Source organism: Chamaea fasciata, unplaced genomic scaffold (genome assembly GCF_029207755.1).
Source record: "Chamaea fasciata isolate MVZ Bird 193981 ecotype frontalis unplaced genomic scaffold, bChaFas1.0.hap1 SCAF_1, whole genome shotgun sequence".
NCBI classification, from domain to species: Eukaryota; Metazoa; Chordata; class Aves; order Passeriformes; family Sylviidae; genus Chamaea; species Chamaea fasciata.
In genome coordinates, this window is record NW_027094086.1 from 18577728 (window position 1) to 18604892 (window position 27165).

General features: G+C 36.8%; 1 protein-coding gene across 1 annotated transcript in view; it reads left to right on the plus strand.

The window, feature by feature from the left end:
• Window positions 1-1535: 1535 nt before the first annotated feature.
• The window catches only part of ANGPT1 (angiopoietin 1), a 147326-nt gene continuing 121696 nt past the window's right edge, over window positions 1536-27165 (plus strand). Inside the window, exons 1-3 of the mRNA XM_066203536.1 lie at window positions 1536-1623; window positions 3715-3781; window positions 6131-6393. Of these exons, the coding sequence (XP_066059633.1) occupies window position 3781; window positions 6131-6393 (264 nt within the window). The 5' untranslated portion in view covers window positions 1536-1623; window positions 3715-3780. The remainder of the gene's footprint in view (window positions 1624-3714; window positions 3782-6130; window positions 6394-27165) is intronic.

Genomic DNA, 27165 nt, shown 5'->3' on the forward strand with positions numbered 1-27165 from the left:
CCAGCAGAAGAAATCAGAATATGAACTCATGTTTTGCTATGAATAAGCAAACCCAAAAGGACCAGAGTCTGACTCTTGCCTCTCTCCATAACAGCCAGTAAAAGAGTTTATATCTGGGGCTCACCTTCATATGCTCCAACCACCCTTGTCAGTGGCATCATTTCCCTCTTTGCTGCAGCTGCTGAGTTGAAAGATCTGAGCTGTAGAGAGGCCTGTGAGGAAAAGACTTTGTGATAGGACAGAAAGATTGAACTCACAGGAGCATCCTGCTCAGGAAGGGTGGGTAGATCTATTTCTTCTATGGAAAATGTAAGAGATTTTGCAACCAATATTTTGTCCTGTGTCTCTAACAATTATATATCTAGTTCTCCTCAGAAACAAGGCTTTTTAAGCACCTGAATCAAAATATTGGTTTCCATTAGGGAAGAAGGCTGTAATCTTAAGAATTTGAGTTAAGAATCCCGAGGAAAGATGTTAATTTGCTAGTCCACAGAATCTGAAGAAACCTCAGTGGGTTTTTTACTTATTAAATGTTCAACTTTTACCAGTATTTGGAATAATCTTTTTCATTTACACTTGTCTAGGGGACTGCAATTAGTCCTTTCATAGGCAAATCACACTATTGTGATTTCTGCTTTGTGACCTCAAGAACAGATGAACATGTAGCACTGCACTTGAGGCTACATGTTAAATTAAGTCAGGAACTGAAGGTAACGCACCAATGGATTGCTGTTTGTCCCCTGTATTCTCCCTGGTGAGCATTAAGACACAGAGATAATTCACAGAATAAGTAAATCATTCAACCAAACAACACTGCTGATAAATAATTTCCACCAAACTGCTCTTTCAATTAATTTGCAACAAAAGGCACATTCACATGATAGGGCTGAAATGCCTGTAGGCATACAAAATATCTTTCTTTTAAAACCAGGCAGTTTTTTGGTCTAGGCTTTACAGGGGAAGATTACTGTTGGTCTTTTCATCAGGTATTTTGATTACAGCTTGTATTTTTATGATTTTGAAACAGAAACATCATACCCACTGTGTTCCATTACTGTGTATCCACCTCTTTGATAGTGTTGGGGGTTGGTCTTTAAAAATAACTCAAGTATCCAGAAATTTTGAAAATAAGGGACAAAACTCACCCTAAACAAATAAAAAGAGGATTCTTGTAACACTCCCTCCTTCTTCAGGGAATGAGAGCAAATTCAACAGAAGTAATCTGTGTGCATTGTCTCTACATGCATAAGATCAAAGACTGCTCATGAATTTAAGAACTTGATTTTTCCACATTGTGAAAATAAGTTTTTAGGAAACATCTACCTCTCTCATCTGTGATCATATTGGGAAGAATCCAATAAAGCTTCTATGTGAGACAAAATTCAGACAGGTTGTACAGCATAAAACACAGCTCAGATGTTTCTGTAAACCACCATCTTCTTCTAAAATCTGCTTTTGCCCCTCTGTTAATGCTCACAGCTGTTTACTTGTTCTCAGGTGTGAAATCAAATGCTGGGAGAGCGGGGCTGGGCTGAGGCATGACTGAGCAGCCATCACCGTGCTCCTTTGAAGGAGGAATCTGGCAAGAACCATTATGTGGGATCATGCCTTAAGTATGCACATGTGAGTATACAGACTTCAGTCCTGAGGAGAAATTTATCTGAGGTGATTACTTGCTTCTTCCCTGGAGAGCAAGGAAAGACAGCATAGAGGTATGGTGTGTTATGAATAACAGGGACCATCTCCACTGAAGTAACTGGAGAAGCATTAGCACATATCCAGTCAGGGTTGTGAGATTTAAGATGCCATTTTATTTGGTAGAATTTATATATGTAGGATGAGGTTCTTTGGAATGTGCTACAGTAAGAACAAATATTTTGTGCTCTGCTACTGGTTTACTGAGAGAGAAAATCTTGCTCATTATACCTATACTTAGAAGCCACTCAGCACTGATTTCCCATACACACCAAGGAGGCTGAGTTGGAGTAATTCCAAGTACTGTGTGTGATATGGTGCAACTTCATTGCAACTCATATGCAGCAATAACACATATTGCAGCAGAAATGTAAAGAAAAATAAATAGATTTTGGTTTCCCGGAATTTATAATTGAACTCTGACCATGCATATATATTGGTAAAAGCTACAAAACTGCATTAATTCTAGATATGTAGGAACCAATATCATATGAATGTAACCTTTGTCTGCATGTTGAATTTCCATTTATTTTGCCTTGTAGGACTGATTACATAGTGAACTACAGTATTTTTCATAGCTGTTAAATGAATGATGGATTTGAGACTTTGCATGGTCTGGGAAGGAAGCCTCTGGATCCATCCCTGTTGCACACGAGGAAAAGTTCAAGGAATACGAAACTAATCATTGTGATGGAGGAAGTGGTCTTAGGAAAATAAAGAACCTTTTAAACACATCCCTACTCAGTTTATGGTTGAGCAACTGTGCAATACTGGGGAAATAATTTAGATTTTATCTGTAGGATATAATGTAAAATCCTGCAGAAATACCCATATAATGTAATATCCTGCAGAATGCAGTGACTTTGACTGAACTGTGAGAACTGTTTTTTTCCTCATCTCACTGAAATTTTCAGTTCTTGCAAAGTTGAGACGCATCACATAAATCACATGGTACTGGAATAATGAACTGTACATTTATAAAATCAGGTATAAGACATCAAACCACTGAAACTTTTGAGCAAAATGTTTTGTTTGGCTGGTTGGTTAGTTTGTTTTTGAAAGGAAGGAGAAAACACTTTAATAGGAATATGGTACTTTAGGAAATAAAAACTCTTCTTATTTCTGAATCTGTTGTCCTTAGATAAAATGGAATTTCTTTTAAAATTGCAATGTGGAATTAAATGGAATAGTCTGTAGATCTGGAAAAAAGATTTTTTTTAGTATTGGTTGTTGCACTTCTGCCTGTGTGTGCAGGGAACCATGAGTGTGTCAGGAGGAGTGTAAACTGAACCTGGCCTGGTTGGTTCAGTGTGTTTATCAACATGACTTGCTGTGTGTTTGGGGAAGCAGCAAGCTGACCTTTCTGGTCCCTGTGTTAAAGGACTGGGAATGTCTGTGATTCTAGTTAGGGACCCTGGTGAATAGTTCTGACTCCGGGGTCAGCCGGTGCAGCCCTAAAGCTTGCTGAGTTTCTATGTAGCCAACAGAGCTGCTGCTATTTCAAGGAGCCCTTGAAAATATTCAAGTGCATCTCATCACGATTCATGAGTCCCCATCTGTGCCTCTCAGTGGTCTAGAAAGGCTGCAAATTAGGAGTGATGGAGTGCTTCCTGGGCTTCCACCAGACTCCTGGCTTCCACCAGACTCCTACCATCCCTTCTTTGCCTCTGCACGAGACCCCATGTGTCTGGACATACAAGATGTCTCAGAGACACTTCTACAACTCAGATGTGGACAGTGTGTGGCTGGGGGGAGTTGATCCTCTTTAGTAAGGAAGCCTTAGTGCAGTGTGCTTGTAGGAAATACTCTGGCTGCTGCCTGTCTCTGCCACATCTCCTGCTGTGACACCTGACAATTGCACATTGCCCCTGATCCACCCATTTGGGGCCTGGAGTAGGGGGCCTGAGAGGAAGGTGCTGTGGTAGGGAACTAAACTGGAGACAAGCAAGCAAATGTCAAAGATGCCTGGTAACTCTGCATGTTTCTTGAAAGTCTTGATGGCTGTTATCCCTCAGGAAGAAGGGGACAGAAGGGGAAGGAGAAGCCACCTCAAGCCAGCAGGAAGGGGCCATGTAACAGCAACAAAGTGAGCCAGCTCTTCTGTGAAATTCTCATCAGAAAAACTTCAATTGTGAATTTGCAATCTCACTTCTCCACATTTGCATGTGAATATAGCTGATGCTTAAAGGCTCTGCAGAAAATGAATGAGGCATTTGTGTAAATATGCATTCATATTTGAAAATATCAACTAAAAATCTAGGAAGCCTTTGTACACCCACCTTTGCTATCCCTCTTTCAGCTGCTCTGAGACCCTTTCATAAAACAGTCTTTTTTACTTACAAGAAAAGCGTGTATTGTTGCTGTGTTTGTGCTCTGGTATTTTTGCTTTTCCTCAGAGGGAATAGCTGCTTTTTTGCTAACCCTTCAGCTCAGTGTCTGATTGTAGTTTTCTCCCTTTTCATCTCTGATCTTAGGTGAGAAAATACTTTAGAAACACATTTCATAATAATTGCAAATACTGTGTAATAAACTATAGCAGCATTAGTTCTGATGGTGGTGAGTTATGGGAAGTCCTGTATGTGAGGAAGAAAACAAACTAAGAAGCTGGTTTTCAGAAGCAGAAAAACAAGCGCTTAATTGGCCTGAACAGTTCAGAGGTGGAAGGATATTCTGATTTTGCTCAAAGCAAAAGTAGCATTGATGCTTTGCTTTTGGCTTTGTATTCTTCCCTTTTTGTTCTCTCTAAATATTGGATATATAAAAAATTTAGAGCAACATATGAATTTATCTTTTTTTCTCTTTCATTGTAGGGATTATTACTTATTGGTTCAGTCGTTTCTTTCTAGATGCTAGGTGTTTTGCAGTTTGAGTAGGAATAGCTTTCATGGGAACAGGTCATATGCCTGGCTAGATATTCCAGGCAGTTCTTTTACAACAAAATTGTAGTTGTGATACAGGTCACAATTACATGAGCACTGAAGTTGTTTGCACTCAGTATTTGTGCAAGTAGGTCTCCTTGATGGTTTTTTAGTGATGCACTATTGCTATTTAAAAGACTACTTACTTTCATGGGAAATATTATGGAAAGTGCTCCACATTAGTTTTGGCTGATATTTATTTAACAACAACAAATACTTACGCAGGAACTCAGATCCAAATTCCTCTGAATTGCATTAATATTCCAGTCCTGTTTATAATCTGTGCATTTTTTATTTGTCTCTAGCAAATACCAAAGGCATTATTTAAGATAGTTTCTTAAGCAGTTACCACAGTCTTCTGAGGAAGTTTCCCCAGAGGAAGTTTCCACATGTAACAAGGGGTGCCTGTATAGCTCATACAGACTTGCAAATTGGTGTTATGCATGTGATAACTATGCAGTGGTACAGAAGTTAATCTGGAATAGTTAAGTCACCATCTCTCACTGGTTTTTAATTAGCTACTTTAGTTTAGATATCAAACACATAAAATTATTATCCTTCTGAACTGTCTTTCGCGATTACTATCTGGCAACTTTAATTTCAATATATGTTGTAAAACAGCTCTCTGAAAACTGCTTAAGAAACACAACCGTCTTAGAAAATTAGACAAACCTTGTGAGGGTTAAACTTAACTTTTTTCCTGTAAGTGTCATTCGCCCGACCTAGAAGTCTTTAATAGATACAGAGCAGAGCAGAACTGAAAGTATTTTTAATTTCAGTGCTTTGTATATTTACAGAGGGATTACAACAAACTTCTACACTTTATCTACATTTTAATAGGTCAGTGCGAACATATGAAGTGTATTAAGGTGGACTGACTTATTTATTAAACTTACGTGAATTCGCCCAAAGCCCCCAGCAGTTGTATGCAGCAGGGGCTGGGCAGACATGCATGATTGAGGTCATGCATCCAGCCAGTTTGTAAGATGATCCCTCTGTACTGAGCCATCAGCCATCCTTAGCATAGGGGCGCACTCATACACGCATTCCTGTCAAGTCATCTTGTGAAAGGCTGCTTGCTTCCAGCTTGGCTTGAAAGTGCAACCTTAATAAAACTCACTGAAGCCTGAGAGAAAATAGCAGTTCTGCAGCAGATAGTGTAGGGGAAAGAGACTGGGATATGCATATGCAGCTGACTAAAGCAGGCTTCATGCTGGACTGGAACAGAGAGGAAACAATAAATCTTAGCTACTATGCAATAAATATTCCCAATTTTAACTAAGGAAGCTATCCTCACAGTGAAATTAAAAAAAACCCCAAAAAACCAAAAAAAAAACCAACAACTTTTTTTTTTTCTGAGCTTGATTGTTAAAGTGCGCTGCTCTGCTCCTTTTTCCAAAGACTTTAAGGGAAATTCGGAACAAATTTAAAGAAAGAGGAAGAAAAAGTTTTTCTTAAAGCAGGAAAAGAAAGTAATAATAACATGTCAGTTTTCTTTTCCTTTGCTTTCCTGGCAGTGATTCTTGCTCTTGTAGGATGTACTAGCCAGCGTCGGGGTCCAGAAGCCAGTGGGAGAAGATTTAACCGGGTTCAGCATGGGCAGTGCACCTACACTTTCATTCTGCCAGAACAGGACGGGAACTGTCGTGAAAGCACGACAGACCAGTACAACACAAATGCTCTTCAGAGAGATGCTCCTCACGTGGAACAGGATTTCTCTTCCCAGAAACTGCAACATCTGGAACATGTGATGGAAAATTACACTCAGTGGCTGCAAAAAGTAAGTGTTTCTTTTTTTATATCTCACTAAATGATTTTTTTTTTTTTGCGGGGATGTTTATGCTGTTCAAAGTTTTCATTAGTTCCTGTGAGAACAGAAGTAATACGGATTGATATAGTTCTTGACTGTGTATGAGAGAAATGTTTTAGCCAGAGTGAACCCTTCCTAGTGATATTGCTTTTGCTTTTGGGAGCTGAATTTTCTTCAGTTTACTGGAAGATGACTTCTTAAGGCTTTTTTTCAAGAAACTATGGATGCTTGTGAGTCAGACAACACAAAAATCCTCCACAGACTCTATTGACAGAACTTACTAAGTTCTTATAAGCTCTACTTACAGTTCATAGATTCAGCTCAGATGTCGTGCAGGATACCTGCTACTTTGACAGCAAAAGGGAGCATTTAAAAAAATCGGCATTTAAGGGCACTGGGTTAAGAATATTGTTGTTCCTACATAAACAGATCCTGTAATACTATTCTACCCAGCTGATTGCTGGAAAGAAACAACAATATATATAGGCATTTATACTTCTAAAACTTCACAGTAAACATTTTTAACCATGTTGAATACACTGGTCTTGAAACAGCCTGCTTCAGTTTGTGTTTATACATGTGCATTCTTTCCTGGAAAGGGGAAAATGGGTTTCAAGGTGTTGCAGTCACTTAACAAAAGTAATTATTTTTATGAAGTTTGGGTCTGAAAGGCTTAAATATGTTAATAAATTCAGTCATGTGAGCAGTCCCAGTTACCTTAGCATGATTACTCACATGTGTAAAATTACATACCTTGCTGTCCATACCTTAGTAAAGAAAATGCTTTGGGTGGGGTAGCTGACCAGTTAAAATAAAGAAAGAGTCTGTGCATAGCTATTTGTGATATTCCCATTCACATGCTGCCATTTTGACCTGGCAAAACTTAGAAAATTGCACAACTGAGTGATGCAACTAGTCATCTAATCTGGTACAAGAACACTGTTGTATGCACCCATTTGAGAGATACATGGTTTAACTCCAACACAAGTTCATACTAAGAATGAAAATCAATAAAACTCTAATGAAGACTCTACTAGCTGGGCTGAAAGTTCACATTAGCATAGGTGCTGCTAACCTGTCTCATTTACAAGTTTTGTTTCATCCAGACAGTATATAAGACATAAATATGTTAAGAAGCATATGCAGCCCCCCACCCCCCTTACTCTACTAGAATTTTTAGAGAGGATTTCCTGATTTTTTGGTAAATTATTTATTCTCTTGTATATCTGACCAAAGCAAGAGAGAAAAGATTCTGTGTGGAAAATAAAACCGAGCATATAACTTTTAGACTACTTCCCTCATTTTTTAATGTCTTCATCTGCCTTGGGGAATATAGGGCTGGAAAAAAAGTGGATGTTTTATGTAGAGGAAAAGAAATTATTTTACTGTGTCTTGGCAGGCTGAGACAAGCACTAAAGAGAGGAAAGTTGTTTTCTGTTTTTATACACATATGATTTTACTTGAGGAAATTGCCTGCTGAATCATGCTTCTAAGACTTATTCTGTGTTTGTCCACTAGAGACTGAACTAAGATCACTGTTTCACTGAACATGAGGAAATATGAGTCTCTAGAGTGTGAATGTCTGAGGGTTAGTCCTCTCACACTTTGGAGGGAAGTGATTAACCAGGTAGGAAGCCCAGTGAAAGGGGTTTAAATTAGGACTGGTCTTGTGCAATGATTGTAAAACTGTCTGAGAGCAGAACTATTCCCCTCCTCCCTTTCCTCCCAGCCCCCTATGCCCTGCTCCCAGGGGTTAGCATAAAACTGGGATTATGCATGTATCCCCATGTGTCAGTTTTCCTTGGAATGAAAGGAGCTGTTTCTCTGTGTGAAGGACCATGTCTCACTCTGAACAAATGAGACTGATGCAGCTCCTTTATAGCATCTCTGAATACTGAATTTGCTTTGTTGCTGTTGCCGCTACAAAGCATCCCAGCCATAACTCATTTCCTTTCAAAACCTGCATAATGCTGAACTGTAATGAATATGTTATGTAGGTATCTCACATCTCATTTTTATACTCTGCGTTTATTTTCTCCCCTAAACTTTCTACACTAGACAGAATTTTACAATGCACCTGCTATGAATAAACTAAAGAATAATTAACAGTTGCAGGTCTTATACTGGAAGAGAATACATATAATCAGAAACACTGTTTAAGAATTTTAGAAATAGTCTGACATATATAAAGGAGTTATGTTTATTACTTCAGGTAATATATATAACTTTCAATAAAAATTTACATAGCCAATGTTTGGCAAAGTGAATTAGTTTCTCAGCACAAATTCTCCCATGATATTTAAAAGGTACTTACTGTGAAGTTTTGTAAGAACCGCAGCTTGCTTAAATTTTAATTTAAAATGTTTGTTTAATATCCAAACTATCAGATTCCTAGAAGCAAAACAATGTACTCTTCCGTAAAAAAGTAATGTTTTTTTCTTAATGCAAAATTGCTTCTTTGATTATCTACAAGCTTGATTGTAGATAAAAATGCCCTTTCTTGGGGAGCCAATTATAGGCAATTAAGCCCCAGCCTTGTCCATTATAATTTGCATATCTATAATCAGTGTAACTGGGGTTGGTTGACAAACCAGGGACATGGCAAAATGCTCTGCACAGAAACTACATGGAAGATGACTTGGTAAACATTTTTAGAGATTTTCCTAGAACTGTTTATTTTAATACCGCATAACTTTCCCCATAGTTTAAGCTTGGGTCTCATTTCTGCAATATGTTTATACTGATAGTTCAAAACAAACAGTTCATCACATTTTCTTTCTTGCAGTAACTGGCTGGCTCACGTGACACTGTTTGGTATTTAGTTGCAGTGTTTAAGTATTGCCAAAGAGGAGTTACATGAAATGTTATCATCATGTCTTGCTTAGGAAGTTGCTGTTGGCTTGCTGAACTTACAATATTGATGGACTCAGTGTACATTCAGGACAGCTCTATAGACGAGCATTCCATATACTTTTCCTGACATCTAAATGGTAGTAATAATTGTTATAAGAGTAATAAGTGAGTTTTACGTGATCCACTCTTTCTTTTCTTCTTGCTCATTATTTATGCAGAGTACTATAAAAGTTTAAAAATATTGCTTAACGATAGTATTGTGTTAGAAGCTAACACATAACAAGTATTACAAGAAGGTAGATGCACTTAAAACAAAACAAAGCAGCTTCAACTCAATTCCTTCAAAGTGCCTGTGCTGTTATTTACCAGCTACAGCTGAGGAAGTGTAGAATTATGGTCTTTATTTGCTCAATAAAGAAAGAAATTATGAGCAGTTTTTTCTGGGATATCTGTAACCATTTGATATTCTAAAGTTTATTCTTAGAATAATTGTACCAATTTTTTTTTTGTGGCATTTTTTGTGGTCTTTGCTGACTTGCTTATTTTGCTACAGTAGCAGCACAAGTGCTCACCTAGGTTTAAACAGGTAAGGGATCTAGGTTTTGAGGGGGCCTGTCATTATGTAGAAACAAATGGCTTTTGGAAAGATCAGTGTCTGTCACTGTATGCTCCACTGAAAGTCTGCCATTTTGTCCTGTCTTTCCTATCAGAGCTTAACTACTGTTTTCTACAATGAGCTATAATATGCTTATATGTGTGGAGTTGCTGATTTTTGCCTTGGATTTTATATGGTTTGCTGAAGATGGGATAATCCCTTACATGTCACTCTTGCCGTGAAGCTCAGTGGAAATATGACACAGCAAGCTGAGTGAAAAGGTGACAGAGCCTGCCCTGAGCAGGACAGATCTAAAGAGCTGCAATAATGTCCTATCAGGAAAATTCATATTAATATAAAGATGGAGACTATCATTGTGCGTGTGAATTTTTTTTCATATTAGGAAACCAATTTTTGCTAGTTAAACTGTCACAAGAAATTATAACAGTTCCATTTTATTTATAATTATGTTTCATTGGGCATTTTTCAATGTCATGTGTGACCTAAAAGTTCATATGGTACTTGGATGTTAAGTACAACCAGAAGATACATGATGAACTCCTGCTAATTCTCACAAACAAAAGGTGCTCAATGAATTTGGTATCTGCTATTCTGCATGTATGAGCATTACTAACAGAGCTGTGTAAAGAATGGCTTTCTGGTAAATCTTTCCTTTTTCAAGGTAGGCCAGAGCTAAAAGAAAACAGTGAGAAGGTTTTATCCAAAACTGGGCACTAGCTTCCTATTTGGCATCCAGCTCAAACCTGTATTTTTTAAACACAGATGCTGCTTACTAGTGTGAGTGGTCCTTTCTGCTTTGGAGTAAATGAATTCTCATATCCAAAGCAGAGCCTCATCCTAGTGATATTTGAAGTGCAGTTCCCACAGACGTGTGAAACAAAGGCTGGAATACAAATTAGTGGGACTTCTTAGTGTACTACTTAATGAGCAAGTATATATGTATAAAATCCAAATTTAAGCAGTAAAAATAACTTAATGGAAATAAACTGCCTCCAAGAAAATTCATGTTTGAGTGTAAATCCAAAATTGCTTATATACCCTTAAAAATATATTGGCCAAAACCATGCCTGCTTTTCAAAGCTTTATGAGTCAAATTGCTCAAGTCCTTGGAATATTCTGGTGCACCCACAAGAAAAAGTCAAGACTTCAAATGTGGAAATGCCTGAAAGCTTTCTATTATGGGAGAGTAATTTATTTGGCAATTAATTTTTTTATAAGAAGCAGAAGAATCAGAGAATTAGACTGAACGACAATTTCATGTGTTGCCACACTTGGTAGCAAATTACTTAAAAAATATTTCCCATGCTTGGAGAGAAGACTTTATCATAATGTTCAGTAGGACTTAAATGTGTTTTTTTACAGTGATGACAGCCATAATTAGGAAATTTCTGGTAACAATAAAATATTACATTTATGAGTCATCTGAATTATCCAGCAGAGATGCCCATTGGGAGATCTCATTTGGAACACAGAGAACTTTTCCAAATGAATCTGATATACAGTAAATGGCATATCATTTTGAGGGTGCTGAGAACTCATTGTTCCCATTCAACCAAGCAACCTACTCCACAGTGCTGTGTGCACTGGAAAAAAAGAAAAAAGATTGCCAAGTCCAACCTTTGACCAAACATCATCACGTCAACTAAATCATTGCACTAAGTGCTACATCCAGTCATTTCTTGAACACCTTCCTGGACAGTGAGTCCACTAACTCCCTGGGCAGCCTGTTCCCATGCTTAACCACCCTTTCAGTGTAGAATTTTTTCCTAACATCCAACCTGAACCTCCCCTGGCACTGCTGGAGGCCATTTCCTGTCACTTGATGCTCAGGAGAAAAGGCCAACCCCCACCTCACTACAACCCCCTTTCACATAGTTGTAGAGAATGGTAAGGCCTTTTTAGCCTCCTTTTATCCATGCTAAAGAACCTCAGCTCCTTCAGCTGCTCCTCGTCCAACTTACCTTTAAACTATACCAGCTTTACTGCCCTTCTCTGGACCTGCTCCACCCACTCACTGTCCTTCTTGAATTGACTGGCCTGAGACTGGACACAGCACTCGAGGTGTGGCTTCACCCATGGCTGGTACAGGGCAATCCCTTTCCTAGCTGTGCTGGCCACACTATTTCTGATCCAGGCCAGGATACCTCTAGCCTTCTTGGCCTCCTGGGCACACTCTGGCTCATGTTCAGCTGTCATCAACCAGCACCCCCAGATCCTTTCCCACTGGGCAGCTTTCCAGGCACTGTTCCCACTGCAGGCGGTTGTTGTGACCCAAGGGCAGGACCAAGCACTTGGCCTTATTTAACCTCAAACAGTTGGCCTTGGTCCATAGATTCAGCCTGTCCAGATCCCTCTGCAGAAACTTCCCACCCTCCAGCAGATCAACACTTACACTCAGGGCAGTCTGTGAGCTTACTGAGGATGCGCTTGATCCCCTCACGCAGTTCATTGAAAAAGTCATTAAATAGGGCTGGCCCCAATACTGTGCCTTGGGAACCACATGAGTGACTGGCCACCAGCTGGAAGTAGCACTGTGGCACTCTGGGCCCAGTCTTAGAGCCAGTTTTTAACCCAGAAAAGAGTGCACCTGTCAAAGTCATTGGCTGCCAGCTTCTCCAGGAGAAGGCCAGTTACCCAAATAGTTATTCTTTGCTGTGGGGAATCTCTTAGTGCTGTGTCATGAGACAGCAGCAAGCCCAGAGGAAGACTCAGCTGTCTGACCTGTTCTGTGAAAGTCCCTGTTTCTCTTCACTGACCCCAGGAAAATCCTGAGCAGCTCATTTCCTGATTTAAATGCCTCAGTTAAGTGTGATGGATTTAAGCTTTACTTCTGTCCATGCCTGTAGTATAGACTTCACTTGTGACTTCTAGGAAATTGTAAACTTTAAGTATTCCGGTTTCCTTTTCCTAATACAGATATAACACTACTACTCAATTTTAAAAGGCTGTTGGGAGGCTTAATATGTAATTTTTTGTGCTGCTTTTGCAGTCTTTCTTGTGGAAGGTATTTTGTGCTCTTAACAGCATATGTATTAAAACAATGTTTCCAATATTTACAGAAAATTGTGAGATTAAAAATTCCTTGGAAGGAAATTGCTTTTAATATAAGTAACTAAAATAGTTCATAAAAAATAAACAGATAAATACAATGAACATACATCTATAAAGCCAAGAATATCTTGAAGGTTGCAGATGGCTGAATGTGTTATTTGTGTCCTGCTCACATCCAGAATAATCCTCATTCTTGCAGGGTTTTAAAAATCCATCAAGCAGTTGCTGCTCCAACCTGTATCCATCTGCAAGGGACTGAGTCTTGTATAGATTTTCATGAAGACTATTGAGGAATACCTTGTTATTCAGAAAAAAATCTTGGATAAACTTGTTGTTATCAAAACGGGGATATTTGCATGACCTGTGACCTGCAAGCAAAATCTGAAAGGTGAAGATACTTAACTGTCTACTTGTATTCATCCCAATTTACAGTTCAGTTTCAGTCTTATTGTCTGTATTTGCAAAAATTGCAGACAAGGAAGAGCTAGTAAGTGAGGACCTTCTACAACCAGTGTAATAGTTTAGGTTTACTGTGAACTCATCTTTAACACCAGAAGCTCGAGTGTCTTGAATAAACAGCCCTGGTGTAAAAGTCTTCCCAGTAGCATAAGAATTTCCTCTCTTGTTAAGGGGTTGAAGTTTGATCGGGAAAAGGAAATTGAAATAGTTTCATATTTCATAGAAAAAACCTTTCTCTTATGAAACAAGCTGTACTTTAACACAAGGTTATTTTTGTGCAATCACATGTGTATATTTTAGATAGTGTTATGAAACACCAGAGTGGTGAGTATTCATTTGCAAGGGTAACTTGGAAATGCCATAAATTGTTGCACACTTGCACTGCATTCTCATTAATATTTCTGCACAAAGATCAAGATTCACTTTTCATTGCCTTAGTAAAGAATCAAGTTAATCTAAGGCAGTGTAAGTCACTACTCAACTGGGATAAGAATTCTAATCAGGGATTTGCACCAGTTTAATTATTCCTTTTTAAGACTGATGCAAATCAAACTAGCATAACTTTCTTGTCTAAACAAGACCTAACAGTGAGTTACACTCAACATTGAACAAGTATATGGTGCAGACTATCAAAGCAAGACAGGTACAGAGTCAGCTGGAAAGATGCTCAAGGTACACTATATAAATGGTTTGCTTTCAGATTTAAGATAATGCTGTAATTACGCAGAGGAAGTCATATAGAAAATCTGTATTCAAGGCCATGGAGCTAGCTGATTGAAGGAAATTTCTTATACTTCCTTGACTATCTTCTAGGAGGAGAAATGAAAAAAAAATAAAAACCAAAACCAAAAAAACAACAACCCCCCCCCCGCAAAAAAACCCAAAAAAACCCCAACCAAACAAAAAACCCCAGTAAGAAAAGGGTAAGACTAAGAGAACTATACTAGTTTCATGGTGGAATAGGTGTGTCTTTAGAAGAGGCACTTTAAAGATCTGTTATATGATAGTACGTGATCAATCATATGATCTGATTTACTAATCCTTTCTTAAAGGAGAGAGAAATAGGCTGAAAATCCATGCAAAATCTTGCAGTTGAAAATTCTGTGTAGGAGATCTAGGAGTAAAAAGGGACTGATGAAAAACTCTCTAAGAAGTCTGCAGAATTTCTCTCCCTCCAACACTTCACTCTAGTGCATCAGTGTGTGCACATATGTATACATTTTCATCTTTGGACTGTTCGGTGTTAAGATACTTGGAAATCTATTTTTAAGTGTTGTGTCTTAAATCCATTCTCATGTTTTATACCAATGTAGCTTCTGTCAATCTGTTGGTCTCAAACTGATCTGTTGGCTTAAAGAAAAAATTGTGGGAAGATGAAACTTTGTTTTTTGTACATGCATTAATTCTGTGTGAACGATTCTCCAACCGTATTGCTGACAAAAGATTTTGCAAAAGCTAAATTGCCTTTGACTCTTCCAGAATGTATATGAAGCAAGAATTTTCATATGTTCTGGAAAAAGTATTGGACTTTTGTTCTCCCCATCCCAGGCACGTTTCTGTCCTTACATGTGCATATGTTGCAAACCTGATTGTGCTCTGTGCATGCATGACATCTGCTTCTTTAATAGAAAATGGCAAAGGTGTATATCTATAAATTTTTTCAACTTCTTCTGGGGATTTTTATTTGTTAATTCTTGCCATTTTTCATGTTGTTTGTAGTTGTCTTGTTACAAATAGAGGTACCAGGCATTCCTTCTGACATAGGAATGTATGGAAACAACTAAAATTCACTTATTCCAGTTAGTCGAATTTTCTTCTGATTCTATTCTGCCTGAGAACTTGGGTACTGGTATTCTTTCTTCTCCTCGTGTACCAAGGAGGCATAAGAGATTACTGTAGAGGTGGGATAAACTCTGAGCATTCCTGCCAGGATGAAATTAAGGCAAGACTAGAGAACTGGGAAAAAATTGGGAGTATAAGCAGAAAACCTTAGAAGGTAATTTGTCTGGTTTTGACTGCATGGCTTCTTTCACAGTAAAACACAGATGATCATATTGGTGCTAATCAATTTTGAGTCTAAAAATTATCTGCTGCAGGCTGATGTGCCATTTATAGACTGATCCTGCCTTCTTTCACATCTGACCTTCCCTTAAAGCTTTCTGTGTGTAAGAGATTTTTCTTGAAAGATACTATTTAAGTTACAAAACTTAAGTCTTAGGGATAACACTGTTACCAGGTCAGACTTTTAGTTTCCTGATCTGTGATCCACCAACCTAAAACTGCAGAGGGAACTTGCAAGGTTTCAAAGAGATAAGCAGTGAGTTTGACGCAGGTGAATGCTCCTGCACACTATTTTACAAGTTGCTGCAAAATTTGAGTCATTACCAAAGGCTATTCATTCTTTAAAGTGGGATTCTTATGTCCTGATTGTAGGTGAAAAAGAAATCTGATTCTTGATATGTAAATTTAATATTTTGAGATGTATTTTAATTTTTCACCTTTAATACACTCCAAATCCACAGAACATATTTAAGATACTGGCAAAAATCAAAGAAGTCTTTGTACAATCTCTAGAGATGCTTTTACATTTATATTCAGGATTGTGGTGGACTTCCTGCCCTCTAGATTGTATTATTTATGAATGTTTTAAAGTTGTCAGCCTATGTTTATAAAAGTGTATTTTTCCTTTGGAATCTCTTGCCTGAAAATACAGTCTTGCACAGTGGAGACTTAGGAAAAAATAATTTAGTTGTTAAATGATTTTTTTTTTTTTTGTTTTCTTTTTATAGGCAATCTATTGAATGACTGTTTGAATTTGTATTAAACGGCCCATGGTTCTATTTAATAGTGATGTTTTTCACTTTCATACATTCAGCTTTGAGTAGCATAAGTGATACGTATTTTTTGGGAATTTTAGCTCTCATGCAGAAGTTTTTTGAAGGAAAGAAAACTATTAAATAAATCTTTCCTTTAAAACTCTGCATCAGTTCAGTGTGTGGTAACAGTGAGGGTGAATAAAAGGGTCACTTGCATGTCTTTCTCTTCTCACTTCTGAGTCATACATTTGTGTCTCAAAAAGGTAAGGATCTTCAAATAATTATATCAATATAACTATCAGAGCATTGCTCCTGTATAATGTTGGGTTTTTTAAAAATTGAAAGTCCTGTGTGGAAATTACTCGGTATTTCTGTAATCTCAGAGAAATGTTTCATGTAAAATCTGCTTCCCTTAAATCTCCTCCAACACCAAAGAAGACTGCTGCAGCCTTTCAAAAATTGGGCATTCATATGCAGATAAAAGTAACAGAAATGAGGATTTAGGAAGTATTAAGTATATTTATTTGTGTCATAGTTAAATATTTATCCTTCCCAGTCTTAACTCATCAGGAAATTCCTGTAGCCTTCTAGGCCACATCAGCAAGTCAACACAGTAATGGGAAGCCCCCAAACCACGATGCGTTTGGTGTTGTGCCTGGAATTTTGAGGATCTGCTTAGAAGGAAAATTGCTCAAAGAGATGATCTAATCTCTTCCTGAATGAACTATTCCCCTTTGTTCCTTGACTAAAACTTCATACTTCACTCTGTGCGTGACTTACCACAGTAGAGATAAATGGTCAAGGGCCACCTATCTTCCCTGCGTCACTTCTGTCCTGTCAATGGGAAAAGGCCATCAATGCTCTGCTAGAAGGTTTTTCTGTGTTACTATTTTTGTGTGGAGGAGATATGGACTGCAAAATTCTTTATCACGTTAGCCTGTGAAATACAGAGGCGATGATTAAGGTTGTTTCTCTTCACATTTTTCTTGAATGATCCAGTTTGATCTCTTGGCTTTTCTAAGAATCCTGGCTGATGCAATAAATATTCTTTTGTATATTCCTCTGACATTGTTGACCTCCATGACATCCCACAGCTCTACCATTTGATCCTCTGCCTTCATGTCAGTTGTTAAAAGAACTGTTTGTACCTGTTACACTACTAAAGTTTTATGCAGGGAAGCATAAGCAAGACAACTGTATTTGCAGAGACACAGAAGGGAAGAGGAGTTTGCTATGTACCACGAGGTTATTGTTAAAGATAAAGGATTATTACAACAGAATTAATTCAATAATAATTGGGAAAAAAATAAGTCTTGATCTGCTTGATGACCCAGTTTCTAACTATGGACTATCAGTCTAGGGAGGGTCAGCTCAGGGAAAGTGAAAGGGAGCCAGAAAAATATTGAAAAGGCTAAATATAAGGTGGGAGGTGAGGGTGGTGCTTCAGAACAAGAAGCCTGTCAATTTGAGTTTGATAGAAGATTTGATTTAAAATTCCTAGCAAGGGTAAATGATACAATCCAAAAATTTGTGACTGACAAGGTGTCAACCTTTTATGGTATACACACAATCAGATACCTTGTCCTGATGTGACAGAAAAGACTGAGAAATTACTTTGGCATACAGCATTGTGTTCAGTAAAATGTCCTGAATCAATGCAGATATAAACTGTTTACTGGTGTGTGGCACTGTGTTCAGTAAAATGTCCTGAAACAATGTAGATGTAAACTGTTTACTGATGTGTGGCCCTGTCATAATACTGTTTATTTCAGCAGTAGTACAGCCTGCTGAAGAAAAACTCATCATAATGAAAATAAGATCTTCTTTTTTTTTAAAAGAACAGGAAAATTATTTTTTTAAAAATTTAAGAATATAGGAGTGAGTAAGAGAAGATGCTCAGCAGCATGTTTTAATGAGAAAACCAGAAATTCTCCAAATTTTTCTGGTTATCGGGGTATATCTAAAATGTAGATGAACTCAGGCTGAAATGCTGAACGGAACCCAAATGCCATGTGGGGCATTACAGGTTGTAACTAAGTGTCACTTTGTCACCAGGAATGCCCTTGCAGCTATCAATGATAACCTCTTAAGTAGTGTTTGTGTTTGCTGCTTATAACAATTAAGCAAAGAAACAATTTACTAACATCAAGTAAGCACCCTTGAATAGTTTGTGATGATGAGCTAGAGGTCAGGAATACTGGAAAGGGATTTGCCCAAATTTGCCAACTTTTAATTTTGCAAGATCTAAGAACTTGACCCCAAGTACGCCAAGGGTCTTTTTTTTGAGTTGATGTACTCAAATGTTTCATGAGGCAAGCTTTAACCCAGTAAAATAAATTGTTTTAGTTTCATCATTGGAGTGTTAACACAAGGACATAGCTACTTTTCACAGACTTCAACAGGAGGTAGAACTGAATTGGAATTCCTCTGTTACACTGAACAAGCACATGTATGTTTTATTCTTTTGGGTAAGTGGGTGAAACTGAGAAGTCCAGAGACTTTTTATAGTGAACATTGTCACAAAAAGAAAAGGAGAATTATAATTCCTTGCACAGTTTACCTAAAGAAACATTTGTCACTAATTACCTTTTTTTTTTTTTGCCAGTGCATGATAACCATTATGGCACATGATGTACAAGCTACTATACAGAACAAGAATAAATTTAGTATTTAATTGTTTATTCAGCACATTTATATATTGACTTTTGAAGTGAAATAGATGTAGCAACATTAAAAATACTTATAAAATTAAACACAGACTGAAATAGAACAACTTGTCAAGAATTCAGTTTTTAAAGCTGGGAGTAATGATTGTATTTCTTTAGGGCTAAACCAGTAAGATGAACAAAGCATTTGTTATGTTCTACCTTAATACCTCCCACAAAAAAACCTGCTGTATGAACCCTACAAATAGGGGGAAAAAATGGAAAAAAAAAGTTTCCTTGACCCAGGATTTAGGACTCCTATGCATCTTGGAAACATCTAGTAGTTTGGCCACTCACCCCCTGGGGTATTTCCTAGAAGCAGAATTAAGCAAGACTGAAAATATTTTCATTGCACTCTTATGGGCATGAAGATAAGACATGAATTCTTGATCCATAAAATATGTACCAAGTGTGACATCTTTTTTCATGTGAATTTTTAAAGACTACTTCAACATTTTTATTCATTATTTTCCTACCAAAATCATACAAAGCTCCTGAAATCATGATAAAAACTCTGCTTGTTCATCACTAGAATTAGTCCTGTTTGGTTTTTTTTTATTATTATTTTTTCTCTGGGCTACAACTCATCATGATGGGACACTGAAAATGTGTTTTTGAAAATTTCTTATTTTCATTATTATTGACTTTCAAGATGACACCTTAGTGTTAGTTCTATCAGCATGGTTTAATGCTGTCATGTTTTCACTTCCATAGTAAAATCCTTCAGAAAGGCTATAAGAAAGCTGAAGCAAGACTATTTTATAATGCTACTCATAATGCAATACAAGCTTTACATTTTGAGACATCCTAAGTCAGAGTTGCTCAGTGTTTTTTCTATCATAATGGATATTAATTTTGGTTTTGCTTCTCTTAAGTTTAGCCTTAGCATTGCTATTATATTTTCCAGGTGTTGTTTTAATGAGATCTTACCAAAAAAGTCAACTAGAAAAACTAGTAATTTTCTGTGGGAACATAAACTCAAAGGAGGTTTTCAACACAGTCCACAAACCCAAACTGTTATCATTAAAATGTCTCGAGAGGATTAGAAACTGAAAAAAAGGTCTTGATTCTCACTTGGAATGTGATGTTAATGAATTCATATGGAGCTTGGCCTGATGCTGCTCACAGTGAATCAGCTGGAAAATACCAAGCTCAATTTCTCTTCAGAAAAGGGGTTTTCCCAACCACAGGCCCACCCAGCTTAAGCTGTCTCCTTCCTTTCTCCTTCTCCTGTCACTTTCAGAAGTGGCAGAAATTCCAGTCTACCTTTCGGTACCAGCTGTCTGGATTCACCTACATCAAAATATTTCTGCCCTAACATAAGGGGTTTTCTCTCTAGTAAGAGTCGTACAGACCTCAGCACTATCCAGGCAAACCTATTTGGCAGAACAGGAAATTCCCAGATGGTCAGGAGAAATTTTAAAGAGTTGGAGTAATATGTTGCAAAACACTAGCCTGGCACCCACGGAGACTGAAGTCTGTTATTTATAGGAAATCAGAGGCAAAATAACGGATGACGTGCTTCGTCACAATATGTTCTACAATCACTGCATTGTGTCCACATGAATTTTTAGGGGTACCACATCAAGACTTGAAATGATAGCATGGTCTCTATCCCCAGCCTGTTCTTTCCTCCACATGCCTAGAAAGATGCCAACTAAATCTGTGAGCAGTGGCTGTTTTATACTAATGAAAAAAAAACAAAAAAAAAAAAAAACCAAAAGCCCCCACCCTTAGAACGCCCTGGCACAGCAGCATAAGCCAGAAACCATGTGATAACTGGCGTCAGTGGAACAATCCCTGTATCAGTCTGCTGTAGCTTAAAAAAGAGGACTCAAATCCAGCCTTTGAAAAGCAGCAAAGCTCAGATTTTTTTGTTCATATGAGGATAGGTTTCAGTATACAGCTTTTATTATGCATAGAGCCTACTCCAAGCACTCTCCAGGCCTGAAAGGGGGATCATGATGTATATCTCATGAGAATAATTTTATAGAGATATTTTCAGTATTTGCTTTTTATTTCATGTCAAAAAACATAAAAGCAACTTTGCATACCTTTTTTCCTTTGTTCTTCTTTTCAGTCCTTTAAAACACCAAAGAGGAACTGAGATACTTGTTGAAACAGAAGCATTCAAAATAAGCAGGCAGATTATCTTAATTTAAACCTAGTTTTGGATTCTATCTGGCATCTAGTTTTCAGTGCACATTTAAGTAATTTTTGTATTTCTTTTGCTAAAGCCAATCAGGAAATGGTTTAGAATGTTTTTTGGTGTTTGTTTTGTTTTTTTTTTTTTTTTTAAATATCTTAAAATAGAAAACTCTCCAAACTCCTAAAATAGAGACTCTCCAATCTGAGGTCTTGAAACCTCAGGTAACAACAGCCACATGGTACAGAGCAACTGTAAACCAAAGTTCTGTGGTTTCCAGCCAAGAGGTTAGAACTCTTAGCTAAATAATGTAATCCTTCTCTTATTTATTTATTTATTTATAAGTTAATCTTAATTTTCCTTTAAAAATTTGAGTTTTTTCAAAAACTGAAAGAAATGTCATTGGAAAACATTTTCCTGTGGATAAAATCAGCAGACTGATTTTTTTTTTCTCCTTTCACATGAACTAAATTAGCCAGCTAAAAGTTATTTTTCTTAATTAAACCAAAACCCAGGGCATTGGAAGAAAAGTTACAAATAGTTCTCTTTGAACTCAGATGCCTCTGGTTCAGTGAGGACAGTTTGCATGATATTTTCTACATCAACAACATTCCACATGCATATTCTATCTTCTTCAAGAAAAAAAAAATTAAAGGAACTACAGAAGTAACTCTTTCCAGATAAACAGGAGACCAATACAGTGCATCTCTTCTTGCTAGAAAATATATCCATGTACTCTGGCTGTACAGAAATATTACATTTAGGCTTCTCCTTCATACACCAAGATAATACCAGAACCTGATTCTCACCCAAGTTAGCCCTAAGGCAGTCACTTTGTAGAAGTCTGCTGTTTTTATCAATTGAATACATGATAATATTCCAGTGTTTTGTTTAGTGCTATACTAGAAAAGCATATCTGGATATTAGAATCATAGAATTTTTGGTGTTGGAAAGGACTTTAAAGACCATCTAGTTCCTACCCCACAGCCATGGTCAGATACATCTTCCACTAGACCAGTTTGCACAAAGCCCCATCCCACCTGGTCTTCAGCGCTTCCAGGGATGGGGTAGCCACAATTTCTCTCGGCAGAGATGCCCTGAAAACCAGGGAAGATTTTCTTTCTGGACTTGTTGGAGCCTATGTGTCTTGTTTGATAAGGTTATATGTCATCCCTCTGGCTTCTTATGACAAAGATGTCTTTTAATTCCATGTACCAGTCACCAAGCTCACATACATTTTACTTTTGTGCTTCTACACTCCAGCACACTGAGAAAATAATCTTACTTGTGAAGGTCACCAGATAAAAATTTACAAAAAATTGTAAGGGCTGCTTGAGTGTCCCTCTCCATAACTGACCTCTCTGCTTGAATTTTTAATCTGCTCACATTTTTCATCTTGTACTATATTTGATAACAAGTGAGGAAATTAATGTCTGTGATTCTTGTGTGTAGTGCTTTTTGAAAAATTGTTTATTAAAGTTTTAGTTTCCAAATAAAATTTGACTGTTATTGCAAATGTTTGGGATACTTTTTGTGTGGAATCAAATTGTTTGCCCAGTTCTTAAATCCAGAAATTATTCTATAGTATTACTACATGGAAACAAGTCATGCAGTTTTTCAGTATTTCTTTTAATTACAGAATGTAGATAAAAATCACTTGTCCTTCACAATTTATGACAGCTGAATAATATGCATTAGGTGCAACACAGTGGAGCAGGAACACCTCTTTTTTTAGCACAAATGAAATTCCATTGCAGTAAACATTCAAAGGATTTTTAGTTTAGAACAAAGTTTACAAAATGACAAACTTGAGAAGAAAATAATGTAATGATTATATTTCAAATTACTAGAAATGGTTTACTTACATTTTCTGACATAAATAAAGATTCTAGCTATAGAAATCCCAGCTGTAGTGATGCCAAATGCAGAAGTCAAGCAATTTCCATGCCGCCAAGACTGCATATCTAACTGCTGGTTAAATTTCTGGCCCTATGAAAGAAACAGTCTAACTGCTGTAAGTTTCATGCATATATCCATTATATTGACAGAGGCTCCATGGTTGTTTTACAATCTTGAAGTCTTTTTTAAAGTGTGGCAACATTTGATCATACTTCTACAACCTTTTGTGTTCAGGCTCCCAACACATTTTAGAAATGTCAGTGAATAAAGCTTAGTAACACCCAGAGAGCTTAGAGATGGCAGTTATTTTTTATTATTACCCATTGGAAAACCCAAGGTACACAACCTACAAGCTGATGTGCCTTTAGGCACTTCAGAAACCTAAGTACAGCCAACAATAAACCAGGACCTGAGATAGCTCCAGTTTTTATATGATAGCTATCAAAAAACTCCACACTAATACGGATAGATAAACATCCAACTTTTCTCAGGTTACTCCTCCCACTACTGTCCAAAAAAATTTGATTCTTGTGGGCTAATTTCATAGCTGGTGTAAATCTACACTGCTCAACCAAGGCTAGTGGAATGGTGTTGATTTAAATCTGGTAGGCTTCTGGATGCTCACGCTTGCACTAAAACCTCATTTTCAGTGCATCTTCATGCCTCCTTGATGAATTTGACTGCTTTATTGGAATGAAAGCTAAACTGGTCAGAGCTCCTGCACACATCCATGCCATTTCCTCTTCTCAATCAATTTCTAAAATGGTCATTTTTGTTTTTCTGAAGAGACCAGCCCAAATCACAGAACCTGATGTGCAAAGGAGCAGCAGTGAATTCTCAGCAACACCCATGAAAGGAAATACCAAACTATTTGACATCTATTTCTGTTTGTCAAATGACACCTGCAGAAAGATGAGCCAGTGGGTAAGGCAGGCATGACTGAACAGAGAGATTTGATTGGAACTAAGGAAGGTGAAATTCTGACCTATGAAAAAAGGCCAGGCCACTCAGGAGCACTACAATGATATCATGAGGTTCTGTCCGGAGAAAATTAGGGGAAAAACAAAAAAAAAGGGCCAAAGCAACTAGACAACCAAACAACTAGAACTTAATCTGGCTACCGCTGTAAAAGACAATAAAAATATTACTATAATATTACTTTAGTAGTTAGAACAGTTGGTTTTGGGAAGTGGTTGAGTCACCATCCCTGGAGGTATTTAAAAGGCATAGATGTGGTGCTTAGGGACATAGTTTATTGGTGGACTTGGCAGTGCTGGGCAAACTGTTGAACTTGATGGTCTTAAAGTTTTTTTCCAGCCGAAATGATTCTATGGTTCTGTTACTATGAATAAGAGAGATGAGTTTGTTGCAAAATGTTTACACAATGTGAACGTTTTTAAAGGGATTAGTCTCTACACAAAGTTTTGGATCAAAATTTTCAACACTCTTCTACTGTTTTATGATCCATAATTTTTATAAAAGGCAAAGTATCATTCATTGCAGAACAAATAACCATGGAAATATGTATATTTAATTGTTTGTTTTTTGGGGTTTTTTTTGAGTGACTCCATGTTGCCACTTATTTGCCTAAGCCCACACGGTGTGAATTTTCAGACACACCAAGCAAAACAGTGTGTTTTTATATATTGCCATTATGTGCATACTTCCAAATTTACTATTCTGTGTACTATTTTAGCTAATTCTTCATATATGTTCACGTGTCTTCTACTGAAGGTCTTAGGAAAGCTGTGTTCACACAAATATTTAGAATAGCATACTTTGGTTTGATTTACAGTTTTTCAGATGTCTTCTAGGTTAGAAGTTTTAGCTTGTTAGGTCAGGCCACTGTCATCTCTGTTGCATATCATGTAAGGGAACAATTTATTGAAGTATGTAAAATTACATAAGAACAAGCAGGTTTGGTAAAAATGTAAGGAATGGCAGCAGTGAAGACATTACTGAACTGTTGCATAGAAAACACATCATATTTTTGGTAGGAAGAGGGAGCAATACGAAAATTTCAAGGGACAATGTTATTATGTCTGAAAAATTTTAGACTACATTTCAACTAAAAAAATTAACAGGTCTACTATCAATACCTCAAATATTCCTTGCAACATAAAAATCAGTTTTTATGTGGACTGAAGGGATTATCTGTATTTTTATAACCTTCTTTATGTTATCAGGGCTATGGAATATTGATATTAGTTTGATTTTTATTAATTTCACTCTTCCTATTTCTGCCTACTGGAATATTTATTCACTGCTCTTGTTCTGTTTCTGTTTCTGTTTCCTGTAGATTAGTACAGCATTGCTGAGTTCAACAAAATGTAACTTGAAGCAGAACAGGCATTGTTTTCTTTTGCATATGTACACATAATTTTGAACATATGGTTCCAAGCATATTTTTGAATTAAATTGTCACTAACTTCAATGAATGCTTGTTTAAATTTGTTTTTCTGCTTTTATGTTTTGCATTTGTTGCCCAAGAGATTCATAGCCAGCTGCAAGACCTCTTCTTTGGGCAACACCCTAAAGGACGTAAAAGAAGACAGTTAGAAATGAGGGCATCCAAACCTAATTGCTCCTTGGTCCAAAGGGTTATGCTGAGAAATGAACCTGGGAGAGGTAAATAACCTTCGAATTAGTGATTGCTACTGGCAAAGGAGATTTTGAGAGTTACTACAGATCAGCTTTCATCTGGAGGTAATCTAACTTCTGGTGATGTCACTTTTTCTTTCAGATACCATACTTGGGAGAGGCTAAATAATTTACATTTACTCCTATTTCAACACATGATCCAAAGAAAGTTTGACATCATAAAGTACCCCTTTGGCACAAGATAACCCTTTAAATGTATATAATATTTTTCATCTTCCAGTTATGATCAAGAAATATCTAAATTGTATTAGTTAGTCTCATTGTCTTGAGGAATATGATGCAAAAAGGATTATGTTTCATCTAGGAATTCACAAGTTCTGTAAAAGAAGGATACTGAATCAAACTGAAAACATATGCAATTTTGACAGATGTAAAATATATTTTGGAAAAATTATTTTACCACACTTTGTTTGTTATTTATTCCTTATGCTGACTTCAGAAAGAACATTAGCTAACTGCATTACAAATGAGAAAAGAAATCTGTCTTCAACAAGGATGGCTTGGTTGAAAATGGATATGATGTTAAAGTAATTAGAAATAATACGTCAGAGTGTGCTGTTCAACTATCCTGTTAGAAAACATGTATCTTTACTTTTTCCTAGTGATAGTGAAAATTGAGATATAACAATAATTCTGATGAGAGCAGTGACAATTTATGTGTATTCATCTTACTAATACTAACTTCTTTTGCTTTGAGGGTAGAGTATAGCTCTTAGTAACAAAACTTTAATTTAACAGGATTTTCTTTTGTCATTAAATACTATTCTCAATCTATCAGATATGGTGGAATTAATGGAGTGATTTAAATATTGAACATATCAAAAACATATCAAAAGGTCATATAGCAGTAAGAAATGAGCACATACTGAGCCTAAACACCTCTGCTGAATATCCTGAAAACTGGTAGATAAAGAAGAAACTAGATTTTAAAGATAGAAGGGAAGTAATTTAATATTGAAAAATCTTGTCTTGATTTTTTTTTTCCTATTTCTATTTCCAGAGTAAAATAAGCTGGTCACTTTTAGTTTGTTGTCCATTTGGTAGTCTGTACTTTCAATTATCACAATAGCACTTTCTGTACTTGTTTATATAGAATGAGAGAAGAATTGTACAGAGTGCTGGTTCTAATTTTTAATTTTTTTTTAAAGTTTCAACTAATAAATATGATGTTTTATGACACAAGCTTCCATTTCTAGATGCTAAAGAGCCATCTGCCTCCACAATCTTCATGCAAAATATTTTTGAAAAAACTGCAAAAGAAGTTTATTCATTTTTCAGGCCAGACATGGATTACCTTTGATTTTCAAGTTTTACATCACCACCTAATTGTCTTGTTTCTTTCTTTCTTATACTCTTTTCATTTTTTATAAATTGATACTCTATGATCTATCTATTCAAGTGCCTCTGTTAGTAATGGCATGATTTTGTTTCCTCATTAATATGTTTGTCCTTTGGTCATTCATTGTTGGTAATTTTCCAGCTATTGCTCAGTTATTCAGGTGGTTTCAGGATTTTTCCAAGATTGTAAAATCATGT